Source organism: Salvia splendens, chromosome 21 (assembly GCF_004379255.2).
Source record: "Salvia splendens isolate huo1 chromosome 21, SspV2, whole genome shotgun sequence".
Classification (NCBI taxonomy): Eukaryota; Viridiplantae; Streptophyta; class Magnoliopsida; order Lamiales; family Lamiaceae; genus Salvia; species Salvia splendens.
The window spans coordinates 14488490-14503465 of NC_056052.1; the positions used below are offsets into that span (position 1 = coordinate 14488490).

General features: G+C 44.0%; 1 protein-coding gene across 1 annotated transcript; it reads right to left on the bottom strand.

Moving 5' to 3' along the window:
* Positions 1–9257: 9257 nt before the first annotated feature.
* Positions 9258–11762, bottom strand: LOC121784263. Its single transcript, XM_042182428.1, has 4 exons — positions 10762–11762; positions 10226–10653; positions 10135–10142; positions 9258–9905 (listed from the first exon to the last, which is right to left on the bottom strand). The coding sequence occupies exons 1-4, from the start codon at positions 11760–11762 to the stop codon at positions 9258–9260; spliced, it is 2085 nt and encodes a 694-aa protein (XP_042038362.1).
* Between the last annotated feature and the right edge of the window lie 3214 nt (positions 11763–14976).

Genomic DNA, 14976 nt, shown 5'->3' on the forward strand with positions numbered 1-14976 from the left:
GATTCATCAGGCCTGAAGACAAAGGGAAGGTTTGTCTACTGAAAAAGAGTATATATGGGTTGAAACAGGCCTCTAGACAATGGCATAGGAAGTTTGATGAGCACATGATCAAGATTGGTTTTGTGAGCTCGAATTTTGATGAGTGTGTGTATATTAAACATGAAGGTGGAGCTGCAGTTGCATACCTATTGCTTTATGTTGATGACATGCTATTGGCTGGGGCTTGCAATACTGAAATCCAGAAGGTCAAAGATGAGTTGAGTTCAGTGTTTGAGATGAAAGATCTGGGCTCTGCTAAGAGGATTCTGGGGATGACAGTCATCAGAAATAGAAAAGAAAAGAAAATTTGGCTCACTCAGACTGACTATGTGTTGAGATTATTGAAGAAGTTTGGGTTGGACGAGGTTAAAGAAGTGACAGTGCCTATGGGGCATCACTTTAAGCTGTCAATGGAGCAAAAGCCACAAACTGAGGCAGAGATGATTGAAATGCAAAAGATCCCATATGCAAGCATGATTGGAAGTGCTATGTATGCTATGATTAGCACAAGGCCTGACATAGCTCAGGCCGTATCAGCAACCTCAAGATATATGTCCAACCATGGCAAGGAACACTGGTCAGCTTTGAAATGGTTGATGAAATACTTGAAGGGTGCTAGCAATGTTGGCATTCTATTTGATGGTTGACTCTGATGTATTTACTCTTTATGGCTCTGCTGTTAGATGGAAGAGCAGTTTGCAGGCAGTGGTTGCATTGTCAACTACTGAGGCAGAGTTTATGGCTCTAGCTGCTGCGGTGAAGGAAAGCTTCTGGCTAAGGGGGATATTGGGTGATTTTGGAGTAGTTCAAGAAACAATAGGGATTGGCTGTGATAATTCAAGTGCAATCAGCTTAGCCAAGCACCAAGTATACCATGAAAGGAGCAAGCACATTGATGTGCGTTTACACTTCATCCGAGAGAAGATTGAGGAGGGTGAAGTGAAGGTGTTCAAGGTAGACACTGCAGAGAATCCGGCTGACATGTTAACTAAGCCGCTACCTAAGGCAAAGCTAAAGTTGTGTATGGAACTGGTGAATCTGAGCAGCCTGGATCATGGGTGAGTTGAGTAATCAAGGTGGAGATTTGTGAGTATGATGACTCAATCTCACCTAAGATCGAAGATGATTCCAGCTAAGTGAAGAAGAAGAGCTGTTAAAGCTGATCTCAAGCTTCAACACTCAGGAGCCGTCCGATGCGATCTTAATTGGGAGTTTAAATCCTGATCGTCCGATTCAACTAACCGTTGGATATTAGTTTTAAATGGCTGTTGTGAAATTAGTGAGTTAGTTTTCAATTTCGTGTGTGAGCTGAGCTCGTTTTTCTCTCTCGATTCAATAAGAAATTTTTCTTCCAAATCCATTCCACACTTTCAATTCAAGCTCGCGTTCATCCAATCTAACATAGGCCTTAGCCATATCTAGCTTGAGGGCCAGATTAGGCGAGTTTGCCTTCTGAATGAGCGACCTGCCGATGTCGTGAATCAGTTCCTGAGCCAAGAGCACATTATCACTAAGCAAGCGACCCTTTACAAAACCGCTCTGGTTCGGCGCCACAACCTGAGGAAGCAGCGGCACCAAACGCGATGTCAAGATCTTGGAGATGATCTTGTTGGTCACGTTGCAAAGGCTGATCGGCCTGTACTCAGCCCAGGTCGCCGGGCTTGCCTTCTTCGGCAAGAGTATGATGGTCGTGGCTGTGAAGCTGCGGGGCATAGGAGCTCCTAAGAAGAAGTCCGCCACTACTGCCACCACCTCTGCTCCTACGATGTCCCAACAGTGCTGGAAGAAAAGAGACGAGAAGCCATCCGGTCCCGAGGCACTGTCCCCACTGATGCCAAAGACCGTCGCCCTCACCTCATCAAAGTCAGGAACTGCACAGAGGCCCTCGCGGTCCACGGACTCTGGGAGACCGCGCAAGAGATCAAGGTCCGGCTGCTCCAAGTGCTCAACGTCTGACGTGACAAGCCGCTGGAAGTAGTCAACCGCCGACTGTCTGATGTCCTCCTCCGACGTGAGAGTCTGTCCTCCTGCCTGAATGGCGTGAATCCGGGACTTCACCCGCTTCTGTCGCACCCACCCGTGGAAGAATTTGGAGTTCCTTTCGCCTTCTGCCGCCCACCGAATGGCAGCCTTCTGCTTCTAGAAATCCTCCTCCATCCTAGTGCGGAGTACGTAGAAAGCGGTGCAACGGCTAAGCTCATTCCTGTGGGCACCCGTGGGGTCCCCGTCGTAAGCCGCCTACGCAGCGGCAACTGCCTCCTCTGCCTCCCTCAGCTTTTCAAAGATGTTCCCAAAGACCTCCCTGTTCCAACCCTTGAGAAAACCCTTAACTCTGCTGAGTTTGAACTGAAGATTAAGCATGCCGAAGAAGCCCGTCTCCGCCGTCCACACTCTGGCAATCTCATCCCTGAAAGTGTGATGCCTAACCCACATGTTCTGAAACCTAAACGAAGGCCTCGGAATCTGAGCCGTGAGCTAGCACCGCACAAGCAAAGGGGCATGATCTGAAGAGATCCTAGGCAAATGAGTCACCCTAGTAGCCGCAAAGGCGGTCGTCCAGTGCTCCCCGAGAAGAACTCTGTCCAATCTCTCCCAGAGCCCACTCCTCGTCCATGTGAACGGTGGGCCATCAAAGCCTGGGTCCAGAAGCTGGCAGTCTGCTACGGCGTCGGCGAAGTCCATCATCTCTCCGTGCCTGTCTGTCGTGCTGCCCTGTCTCTCTTCCTCCAACAAGAAGATGTTGAAGTCACCACCAACAAGCCAGGGGGCCCCGTCAGTAGCTAGAGAGATGTCCCTGAGCTTATTCCACAGATCGTATCTCCCCTCCCTCGAGCACTTAGCGTACACAATGGAGAGATAGATTGAAAAAGGGAATGTCGCAGCAGAAACTCGGACGTGAAGGACCTGCTCAGAGTCGTCAATGACCTCGACCTGCCAGTCCCTGTGAGAGAAGATCCAAATCTTGCCGTTTGTGTTCGAACACCTAAACTGCAACCCAAATCGCCTACTAAAGAAAGAAGGCTGGGGATCCGTCTGGGGCTCAAGCACCGCGGCAAACAAAACACTGTACATATATACCATATTTTTTAAAGTGCCCTGGGTAGTAGAGTTGGCTATCCCCTGGGCATTCCAAATCATGAAGTGAGAAGACATGGGAAACTCAGTAGGCTCCCGAGGCCGAAAGCCTCGCCTTCTTCGATGAACCCTCTGCGGGAGGGGAAGTGCATCCAATGTACTGCAGCACCGGATCCGAGGTTTCAAGCCTCGTGTTCGGTACCTCACAAATCATATGATCCTGGTGGTCATCGCTGTCTACCTCAACCTCAGCATCATCCGAGGGAAAATCCTCCAAGGCCCCGAACATGTTGTCGCCATGCACAACCATCGCTAGGGGGTCGTACCCAAAGCCGCGTGTAATAGATGGCGATCTGGACCTAGAGACCCTCTCTCTCCCTGACGAGGACTCATCTACCTCCATTCCCTGATGTCCCTCGCCGTCTGACACTGTCCTCGCCGAGGTGGCTTTCGCTTGCATCTTCTCTCGGTGCCTCTCTCGTCGCCTCTCGTACCAAGCTGCGCTCTTGAAGTTCTTCTTCTTCTTAGGCATGATGAACGTCGTCCCGAACAGCCTGTGAACCCTCTGCGACTACTGAAGAAGGCCCGGAGTGTAAGACGGGGCCAGGGGCCGGCTCTCTGATCACCAAGCCCTGGCTGCGCCTGTCCTGACGCCGTGGCTGTCCAACCTCAGGGGGTGGCCTCTCTGTAGCCTGCCTAGCAAAAGGCTGGAACCTCGGGCCCTGAGGCTGTATACTAGGGCCTGCCGGATGCGACTCTCCCTCTCTGTTGGGAGGAGGCCGGTTCTGTGGGGTCGGCCGTTGGGAGTAGTCCCTTTTTGGCGGCATAGGCCACCTCCCCGAAGCGTAGCATGACATTGCCGAGTGCCCCACGTGCTTGCACTCGTTACAATACAAAGGGATCTTGTCCCATTTCACCTTAAGTGTCACATGTTTACCTGCAATATCAATATCTATCTCCTCCGGAATAGGGCGCGACAAATCAACCTCGACACAAATCCGAGCAAAGGAGACGCGAGATCTAGTAATAGTAGCCCGATCAACTTGGACTGGCTTACCAAGCATCTCACCAATAGCAATCAACGAGGACTCCTCAAATAAATGCACATGTAAGGCAAGAATATTACACCAAATAGACACAATAGGGATTTAAAAAAAGGGGTCAAAATCTGGGGTCCACTTAAAGACACGCATAGGGTGATGCTCAACATACCAAACCGGCGAGTTATTAGGACCATTTAATATTTTCACATAGTCACGCATGTCGGAAAGTTGAATAAAAATATGCTTTGCATTTAAGAAATTCCAATATAAAGAGCCCACAAGTTTGAGGTTACCTAGGGCCTTTTGAATTTGGTGGGCAGGAGGGATGGAGTGAGAGAATTTTCCGACGATGGCAGGTCCTATACGGTCTGCAAGCATATAAGTCTCATTAGCCGAAAAGAAAAGACACGGTTTACCTTCGACAATGCGGACTTCTCCCCTTTTGTCGGCTTTTTCTCTATCAAGCAAAATAGGACCGTCGGCCGGCTGCCCCATCTTTAAAATATCAGCCATAGATCTCCCAAAAAAAGTTCTTGTTCGGTCACCATTATTTTCAACCGAATTAGATGCATGTTCCTTAAGAAATTTCCCATGTGTTTCTTTGTCCAAGTGAGCTTCTGCCTCCATCCGATCAGCCCAAGAATGGGGAGGAAGAGTAGCATTATTTGCAGCTTGGTTCGACGTTTGAGGCTGCTGGACAGCCGAAATAGGTGCAGCAGTTTGGGTGGCACAAATGGCAGTGATTGCCGTGGCTGGAGGAGGCTGTCTGGAGGTGATGATAGGGGGGAAATCTTCCAAGTTTGAGCAGGCAATAACGTTGGTAGCTTGAGGTTGTGTGGGTGGTTTGTCTTTATGAAGGCTGGATTGTTTTTGGCCGGTGAAAAGAGCAGTGGCGAGGTCTTTACCAACGGCAGAAGCTGCCTGAGATGGACGAGGCATATGGTGGGTATTCTTTTTGAATTGAGCAGCATGTCTGGGTTTGGTTTGCATTTTTTTGGGCTGGGGGGGATTGGCATCAGGCAGATAAGTGGGCTGGGACATAATTAGAAGGGAATTGGGCTGGGAAATAATTGGAAGGGAATTGGGCTGGGGTTGGAAGGATAATGGATGGGCTGGGAATTAATAGGGGAGGGACATTAATTAAAAGAAGGATCCAGCAAAGGGGATACCTGGGCCGAGGAAGACTCAAATGAATTAATCGGCGGCCCGCTAACAAGGCCCGATTTCGCCTCCTGAACGACGAGTGTTCGAACCTCCATGAGGTCGAATTGATGACTTTCTTCAACCGAGGCAGCAGGTGTGAGATCCAGGGATCGATTCTCGACAGGAACAATTGACAGATCACTAACTCCATTCATGCAGCCATGCCCTGCTGTCACACGCTGATCTTTCTCCAAAAAATGAGCCGCTTTTCCTTGATTTTTGGTACCTTCTAGTGATGGGTATTTCAGCTTTGCATTTAATGCATGTCCACTCCTCATGCAAGCATGCATGCTAGTTCCAATAGCTCCACAATTCTCAAAAAACGGCTGGTCATTCACGTCTGAAAAAGAGCCGTTCCTTCCATGCTTCGATGATGACTCGACGCCACCCACTCCACGATTCTCGTGACTTTGCACCTTCCCCAAGCATGGGTTCTCACCCAAAGTCCTCTCCTGAAACCGAGGAGCTGCAACACGCGAATTTGCAAGGTACGAAACCGCTTCCTCTACCATCTCCGTCGTCTTCCTCGGCGAGCGATAATCACCATCAAAATGAGGGATGAAGATGACGGAAATTTAGAGAGAGAAAGTGACGAAAATAAAATGGCCGGAAAACGGCCAAAAACACGACGACGACTAAAACTAAAACGCTAGAACCACTCATAAGACTCAAACGAAGAAGATGGGTGGAAAAAACAAGAACAAAAAAAGTGAAAAAAGGACGAGATCGGATTTTGAAAAAACAAAGGGTTAGAGAGCATTGTGTGTTTTTAGTGTGTGTGATTTGCATGCAAGGGCATGAATGGTTTTTTCGTATAGGGTTTAGGGTTTTTTTTTTTTAAATTAACTTCATATATTTATATCATATATATGAAGGAGGAAATTACAAATCAACTCCTATAACAAGGAGGAAAGACAAATTACGCCACCCAGGGTTCGAACTCGAGACCTCTAGGATGGACGCGGTATCCAGCACCCTTTACCGCTAGGCCAAGGGGCTTGGATCGTATAGGGTTTAGGGTTTAGGGGTTAAGGTTTATGGTTAGGGATTAGGTTTAGGGTTTTTTAGACGATGGATTTTTGCCGGAAAACACAATTAACTAATTTTTGGAGCTTATTTTTAATTTCTTAGTTTTCGTTTTGTTTCGTTTTGAGTTTAAAAATTTTAATAGCAATTTTGGGAATAAATTTGAACTTCTAGTTTTCATTTTATTTCCTACTGTATTTTAGGTTATTCTAAACAATTATAAATACAGTGATTTCCTTTAGTTTTGACTATAATATTTAGACAATGGACTAAGGCCAATTTTCTAGTCTTTATTTTCTTTTCTTTAGAGTATTTAAGGTTTTCTAAACTCTTATAAATAGTGTTGTCCTTGTTTTGAATACTGTTTTGGACAATGAATTTTGGACATTTCACATCATATAAGGAAAAAAATTAATTTACATTATTTTTGGATTATTATTTTTAATATTCTAGTTTTCGTTTCTTTTTCTTGTGAGTTTTCGGGATTTTCGTAACACTTATAAATAGGGATGTCCTTGTTTAGGGTTTAGGATTTGTGGTTTAGGGACAAGGTTTATGGTCTAGAGTTTTGGGTTTTGGACAATGGATTTTGGCCGAATAACACAATTTACTGTATTTGGGGCCTAATTTTAATTTTACTAGTTTTCGTTTTATTTCATAATGAGTTTTTAGGGTATTCTACGCACTCATAATATCGATTTCTTTGTTTTGACTATATTTTTCAGAAAATGGATTACGGCCAATTCTCTAGTTTTCATTTTAATTCCTTTAGAGTTTTTAGGGTTTTCAAAACTTTTTTAAAAAGGCCATTGATATGACTACGTTTTTTGGACAATGGACTCTGGCCATTTAACATTGTACACGAAAAAAATAATTTAATTTATTGTGGCAAAATTTTAAATTTCCTAGTTTTTTTTTGTTCCTTTTCAGTTTTAAGGATTTTCTAAACACTTATAAATCGCGATGTCCGTGTTAGGGCCTAGGATTTACAGTTTAGGGTTTGGGTTTTAGATTTTTAGACGTTGGATTTCGGTTGAAAAACACATTTTACTGTTTTTTGGGGCTTCATTTTTATTTTCGTAGCTTTCGTTGTATTTCCTTTCGAGTTTTTAATTTTTAATAGCAATTTTGGTGATAATTTTTATTTTCTAGTTTTTCGTTTTTTCCTACTGAAATTTAAGGGTATTCTAAACACATATAATTATCGATTTCTTTGATTTAACTATACTTTTCATACAATGGATTACGACCAATTTTCTAGTTTTCAATTTATTTCCTTTAGAGTTTTTAAGGTTTTCTAAATTCTATTAAAAAGTGTTGTTCTTGGTTTTACTACATTTTTTGGATAATGAATTTTGACTATTTCACATCATATAGGGAATAAATTAATTTATTATTTTGTGATTATTTTTAATTTTCTAGATTTCATTTTATTTCCTTTTTCATTTTTTAGGATTTTCTAAACACTTATAATAGTGATGTTTTTGTTTAAGGTCTAGGGTTTAGGGTTTTTCTATAAAAAAAACTCATGTATAAAGGAGGAACTTAGAAATGATATCAAGAGGGCTCGAACTCGGCACCTCAAAACAATAATGTTTAAGCTCCATGCCGCTAGGACAAAAGCTCTGGATGAGTTTGGGTTTTGGGTTAGAGATTAGGTTTAGGGTTTTTTGACGATGGATTTTAGCCGGAAAACACAATTAACTGTTTTTTGAAACTTATTTTTAATTTATTAGTTTATGTTTTGTTTCGTTTTGAGTTTTAAAATTTTAATAGCAATTTTGGGAATAAATTTTAACTTTCTGGTTTTCATTTTATTTCCTACTGTGTTTTTAGGGTATTCTAAACAATTATAAATATATTAATTTCCTTGAGTTTTGACTATAATATTTAGACAATGGACTAAGGCCAATTTTCTAGCCTTTATTTTATTTTCTATTGAGTATTTAGGGTTTTCTAAACACTTATAAATAGTGATGTCCTTGTTTTTTTTTCCTAAAACACCATCACGACGGGGGTTAAGGCGGACCCCCAACGTGTATATATCAAAAATCACCAAAAGAACATACATCAGCCAAGCCCAAAAGTGACTCGGTCCGCACGAGAGATCCAATTCCCAAGAGCTAACAAAGCTACTATGGTATCCCCACAGACCGGGTACTAACCATCTAACAAAAGAGAGAATAAACATAACAAAGCTATACATCATAAAAAGAACAAGGATGATGGCCAAATGTTGGCCAAATCCGAAGGAAAACAAAAAACCATAGATCAAAACCACGAACCAAGTGAAGTAGTCATCCATCTCAATATCTGAATCTGAAGTTCGGATAACCCAACTAGTCCTTCCTGACGAGCGACTTTGGGTTTAGGGTTAAGGGTTTTTAAAAAAAAAAACTCCTGTATAAAGGAGAAAATTTAAAATGATATCAAGATGGCTCGAACTCGGCACCTCAAATAATAATGTCTAAGCTCAATGCCGCTAGGGCAAAGGCTCTAGACGGGTTTTTTTTTTTTGATGTCAAGAGGGTTCGAACTCGGCACCTCATGTAATAATGTCTAAGCTTCTTGCCGCTACGACAAATGCTCTGGATGGTTTTTTTTTTCCTCAAACACCTTAGCGGTGGGGGGTTAGGCATACCCCCAACCTGTCCATATCATCCAAAATGGTAAAAGTCATAAACATACATAGTCCAAGCCCGAAAGTGACTTGAAATTGAAAATCAAGCTAAGACAGCCCCACAAGTTGGGTGCTATCTATCAATCAATCAAGCAAAAAGCTATGTAAAAAAGGAACCAAAACATACGTGCCCATGGTTGGTCATAAGGAAGAAAAAAGTTATACAAATCAAAAACTAAAAACCAAGTCGATCATCTATCTCGGTACCTGAATCTGAAGTTTGGATAGCCCAACTGGTCCATCCTCACAAGTGCCTTCAAGTACCGAGGTGCTGTATCCGCATCGAAGAATGTGAGGGCAGGGGTCTGGACCCCCCTACCTGCTAAAAAATCCGCTGCTCGATTGCCCTCCCGATGGATGTGAGAGAAGCGCGTCTGCAGCTGTGAGAGCAAAAGACGAATGCTAACCATGTGGTGTCGCACGTCCGCTGCTCCCCTACGATCTGAAGTGAACACCGCGACCACTGCTGCTGCATCCAACTCGACCCAGACCTGTGATGTGAACTCCATAGCCATCCTCAGACCATGAAGAAGAGCAAGAAGCTCCGCCTCAAAGCCCGACGCGGCTACAAGGGGCGTGCAAAAGGCCCTCAGGAGAGAACCGTCTGAACCACGAACCACTCCCCTACCACCAGCCTGTCCAGTCGAGGTAGAAAAGGCCCCGTCTGTGTTCAGCTTCACCCAAGGAGCATAAGGTGGATGCCAAAGAACACTCAAGGACCTCAGAACTCGCCGGCGAGTAGGAGCCATGGGCATGAAATCGACAGCCAAGGTGCAACCACGCCAATGAAGGGGGACTAGCACACCCGCCGCCACCAAAGTCCGCAACTGATGTACAACCTGCCAAATCACATGGGAAGCACGAAATGAAATGTCGCGATGCTTGCAGCTATTTCTCTCCGTCCAAATGAACCAGTAGACCAAACAAGGAATAATGAAGCTGATGTGCATGGTGGGAGCCCTGTGAGAGGACCTCCACCAGAAACCTAATCTAAGTGCAATATCAGTGCACGTGTGAATGTGTGTGCGTATATCGGGAAACCAGCCATCAAAGTAGTCCCAAACAAACCTCGCCGACTGAATAGACACAAACAAATGCTGTAAAGACTAGACAGAAGAAGAAGAGACACAATACAGACACTTGGAAGCAAGGGAAATACCATGGGACTGCACATGACAATCAACAGGGATCTTCTGAAGGAGGAGGCGCCAGATGAACACGGAGGTAGTCGGGGTCAGCCCAGCATTCCACACCATGCGAATGTCGAAGTGTCTAGGGGACCGAGTCTGGATGAGCTCCCAAGCTGAGGCCGTCGAGAACTCGCCATCACCAGTCAGACTCCATCGCATCACATCCCTACCGCCCACCTCAATCGGCACAGCCCTGATAACATCCAAAACATGCGCAGGCAAAGCATACCGAACAAGCAATTCATGCAGTTTATCATCATGCCAAGCACCATCACGCAAGAAACAAGAAACCTTGTTGGGTGGGAAAGCAGTCCCAGGCTGACAATAGGTCCGAAGGGGACGATCCCCGACCCACACGTCATCCCAGAAGCTGATCTTCCCCTCGCCAAGGGACCATCTAATGAAACAATGCACATGCTGCCTAATGACAGTGAGACGACGCCAAATAGGACTATCATACGAAGCACAAGGAGCAACAAAGACACGTCCACGATGATTACATTACTTACTCAAAGTGTATTGCGCCCACAAGGAATCCTGTGAGAGGAATCTCCACCAGAGCTTAATGCTGAAAGCGGTGACCAGCTCGGGGAGGCGACGGATGCCAAGGCATCCCTCATCCAACGACAAACAGATCTTATTCTTCCAACTGACCCAGTGAATCTTTTTCTGTTGTCCAACGGTGCCCCAAAAGAATCTGGCCATAATCTGCTCCAGCTCCCTCAACCAGTACCCATAGGGCTCCATGACCTGAAGGATGTGGAGCGGGATAGTCATCAGGGTGCTCTTGATCAGAGCAAGACGGCCCCCAAGAGAGAGATGTCTGTGGGACCAGCTGTGGATCCGGTCCACCATCTTCTGTCGGATGTCGAGGAGGAAGTCAGCCTTCAGGTTGCCTTTATAGATGGGCACCCCGAGGTATGTGAAAGGGAACGAGCCCATCTGGAAGCCTCCGACCTCCGCCACCGTATCTGCCCATGATTCAAACCTCGGGTGCAAGAAGAAGTGACTCTTTCCCCGATTCACCATCTGACCAGACACTGCAAAATAGTGGTCAAGGCAGTGCGTGAGTCTCTCAACTGCCTCCCTATGCGCCCTGGTGAAGATGATGATGTCATCAGCATAGGAGAGGTGGGAGATGGTGGGCGATGATCTAACAGCTCTGTACGCCATGTCTGGATGGGAATCAACCAGCCTGTCCAAGCTCCTAGACAGGTAGTCTGCTGCGAGGACGAAGAGAGATGGGGAGAGAGGATCTCCCTGGCGAAGGCCCCGCGTCGACTGGAAGAAGCCCGCAGGGGACCCATTCACCAGAACCGAGAACCAGCACGAGGAGATGCACCGTCTGATCATACTCACCCAACCCAGCGGGAATCCCATCCTCTCAAGCACCATGAGAAGAAAAGGCCACTGCACTCTATCATACGCCTTTGCCATGTCCAGCTTGAGTGCTAGATTAGGCGATGGGGCCCTCTTGAGGATCTTCCCCCCGATGTCGTGAATCATCTCCTTAGCCAAAAGAACATTATCGCAAAGCAAGCGACCCTTCAGGAAACCACTCTGGTTTGGTGATGATCTTGTTGGTCACGTTGCAAAGGCTAATAGGCCTGTACTCCGCCCAAGTCTCTGGGTTGGCCTTCTTCGGCAGGAGAATGATCGTCGTGGCTGTAAAACTGCGAGGCATAGGGGCACCCAGGAAGAAGTCCTCGACTGCGGCGACCACATCTGCACCCACAATGTCCCAACAACGCTGGAAGAACAGGGACGAGAAGCCATCCGGACCTGAAGCACTGTCTCCACTGATGCCAAAAACTGCTGCTCTGACCTCATCTGAATCTGGCACTGCACAAAGACCCGGGCGGTCCACTGAGTATGGCAAGCTGTGCAGGATGTCAAGATCGGGCTGTCCCAGCTGCTCGATGTCTGACGTGAGGAGCTGCTGAAAGAACCCAACCGCTGACTGTCTGATCTCCTCCTCTGAGGTGAGGCTCTGGCCGCCTGCCTGAATCACGTGAATGCTGGACTTCACCCTCTTCTGTCGGACCCACCCATGAAAGAACTTAGAATTCCGCTCGCCCTCTGTCGCCCATCGAATGGCAGCTTTCTGCTTCCAAAAATCCTCTTCCATCCTAGTGCGGAGGACATACTCTGCGGTGCACCTATTGAGCTCAGCCCTGTGCGTGGGTGTGGGATCCCCATCATACGCCGCCTGGGCCAAGGTGACCGCCTCCTCTGCCTCTCTCAACCTCTCAATGATGTTCCCGAAGACGTCTCTGTTCCATCTCTTGAGGAAACCTTTAACCCGATTGAGCTTGAACTGAAGATTAATCATACCAAAGAACCCCGTGTCTTCCTCCCATGCCCTGGCAATCTCCTCCGTGAAAGTATGATGTCGGGTCCACATGTTTTGAAATCTGAAAGACGGCCTCGGAATCTGTAAAGAAGCCTGGCACCTGACTAGGAGGGGAGCGTGATCTGAAGATATCCTAGGCAGATGAGTGACCCGAGTAGCTGCAAAAACCGTCGTCCAATGTTCCCCAAGCAAAACTCTATCGAGTCTCTCCCAAACCCCGTTCCGTGTCCAAGTGAAATCAGGACCATCGAAGCCAGGATCAAAAAGCTGACACTTTGCAATCGCATCTGCAAAATCCATCATCTCACCGTGTCTCTCTGATGTGCCACCCCGTCGCTCATCCTCCGTGAGGAAGATGTTGAAGTCACCTCCAACGAGCCAAGGTGATCCATCTGTCAACAGGGAAATCTCTCTGAGCTTGTCCCACAAGCTATATCTGCCCACCCTCGTGCACTTGGCATACACAATCGAGAGGTGAATGGGAACGGGAAAGATGGCGGCCGTAACTCTCACATGCAGGACCTGATCCGAGTCGTAGACCACCTCAATCTCCCAGTCTCTATGGGTTTTTTAGACGATGGATTTTTCCCGGAAAACAAAATTAACTAATTTTTGGAGATTATTTTTAATTTCTTAGTTTTCGTTTTGTTTCGTTTTGAGTTTAAAAATTTTAATAGTAATTTTGGGAATAAATTTGAACTTCTAGTTTTCATTTTATTTCCTACTGTGTTTTTAGGTTATTCTAAGGCCAATTTTCTAGTCTTTATTTTCTTTTCTTTAGAGTATTTAGGGTTTTCTAAACTCTTATAAATAGTGTTGTCCTTGTTTTGAATATTGTTTTGGACAATGAATTTTGGACATTTCACATCATATAAGGAAAAAAATTAATTTACATTATTTTTGGATTATTATTTTTAATATTCTAGTTTTTGTTTCATTTCCTTGTGAGTTTTCGGGATTTTCGTAACACTTATAAATAGGGATGTCCTTGTTTAGGGTTTAGGATTTGTGGTTTAGGGACTAGGTTTATGGTCTAGAGTTTAGGGTTTTGGACAATGGATTTTGGCCGAATAACACAATATACTGTATTTGGGGCCTAATTTTAATTTTACTAGTTTTCATTTTATTTCATAATGAGTTTTTATGGTATTCTACGCACTCATAAATATCGATTTCTTTGTTTTGACTATATTTTTTAGAAAATGGATTATGGCCAATTCTCTAGTTTTCATTTTAATTCCTTTAGAGTTTTTAGGATTTTCAAAACTTTTTTAAAAAGGCCATTGATATGACTACGTTTTTTGGACAATGGACTCTAGCCATTTCACATTGTACACGAAAAAAATAATTTAATTTATTGTGGCAAAATTTTAAATTTTCTAGTTTTCATTTTTTGTTCCTTTTCAGTTTTAAGGATTTTCTGAACACTTATAAATCGTGATGTCCGTGTTAGGGCCTAGGATTTACGGTTTAGGGTTTGGGTTTAAGATTTTTAGACGTTGTATTTCAGTTGAAAAACACATTTTACTGTTTTTTGGGGCTTCATTTTTTTTTCGTAGCTTTCGTTGTATTTCCTTTCGAGTTTTTAATTTTTAATAGCAATTTTGGTGATAATTTTTATTTTCTAGTTTTTCGTTTTTTCCTACTGAAATTTAAGGGTATTCTAAACACTTATAATTATCGATTTCTTTGATTTAACTATACTTTTCATACAATGGATTACGACCAATTTTCTAGTTTTCAATTTATTTCCTTTAGAGTTTTTAAGGATTTCTAAATTCTATTAAAAAGTGTTGTTCTTGGTTTTACTACATTTTTTGGATAATGAATTTTGACTATTTCACATCATATAGGGAAAAGATTAATTTATTATTTTATGATTATTTTTAATTTTCTAGATTTCATTTTATTTCCTTTTTTATTTTTTAGGATTTTCTAAACACTTATAATAGTGATGTTTTTGTATAAGATCTAGGATTTAGGTTTTTTCTATAAAAAAAACTCATGTACAAAGGAGGAACTTAGAAATGATATCAAGAGGGCTCGAACTCGGCACCTCAAAATAATAATGTTTAAGCTCCATGCCGCTAGGACAAAGGCTCTGGATGAGTTTGGGTTTTGGGTTAGAGATTAGGTTTAGGGTTTTTTGACGATGGATTTTAGCCGGAAAACACAATTAACTGTTTTTTGAAGCTTATTTTTAATTTCTTAGTTTACGTTTTGTTTCGTTTTGAGTTTTAAAATTTTAATAGCAATTTTGGGAATAAATTTTAACTTTCTGGTTTTCATTTTATTTCCTACTGTGTTTTTAGGGTATTCTAAACAATTATAAATATAGTGATTTTCTTGAGTTTTGACTATAATATT

Coding starts and splice junctions, on each gene's coding strand:
- LOC121784263 (XM_042182428.1), bottom strand. CDS start 11,762: ATGATTCACGACATCGGGGGGAAGATCCTCAAGAGGGCCCCATCGCCT. Junction 10,654..10,761: donor GCGCAATACACTTTGAGTAA/GTAATGTAATCA, acceptor TTGTTTCATTAG/ATGGTCCCTTGGCGAGGGGA.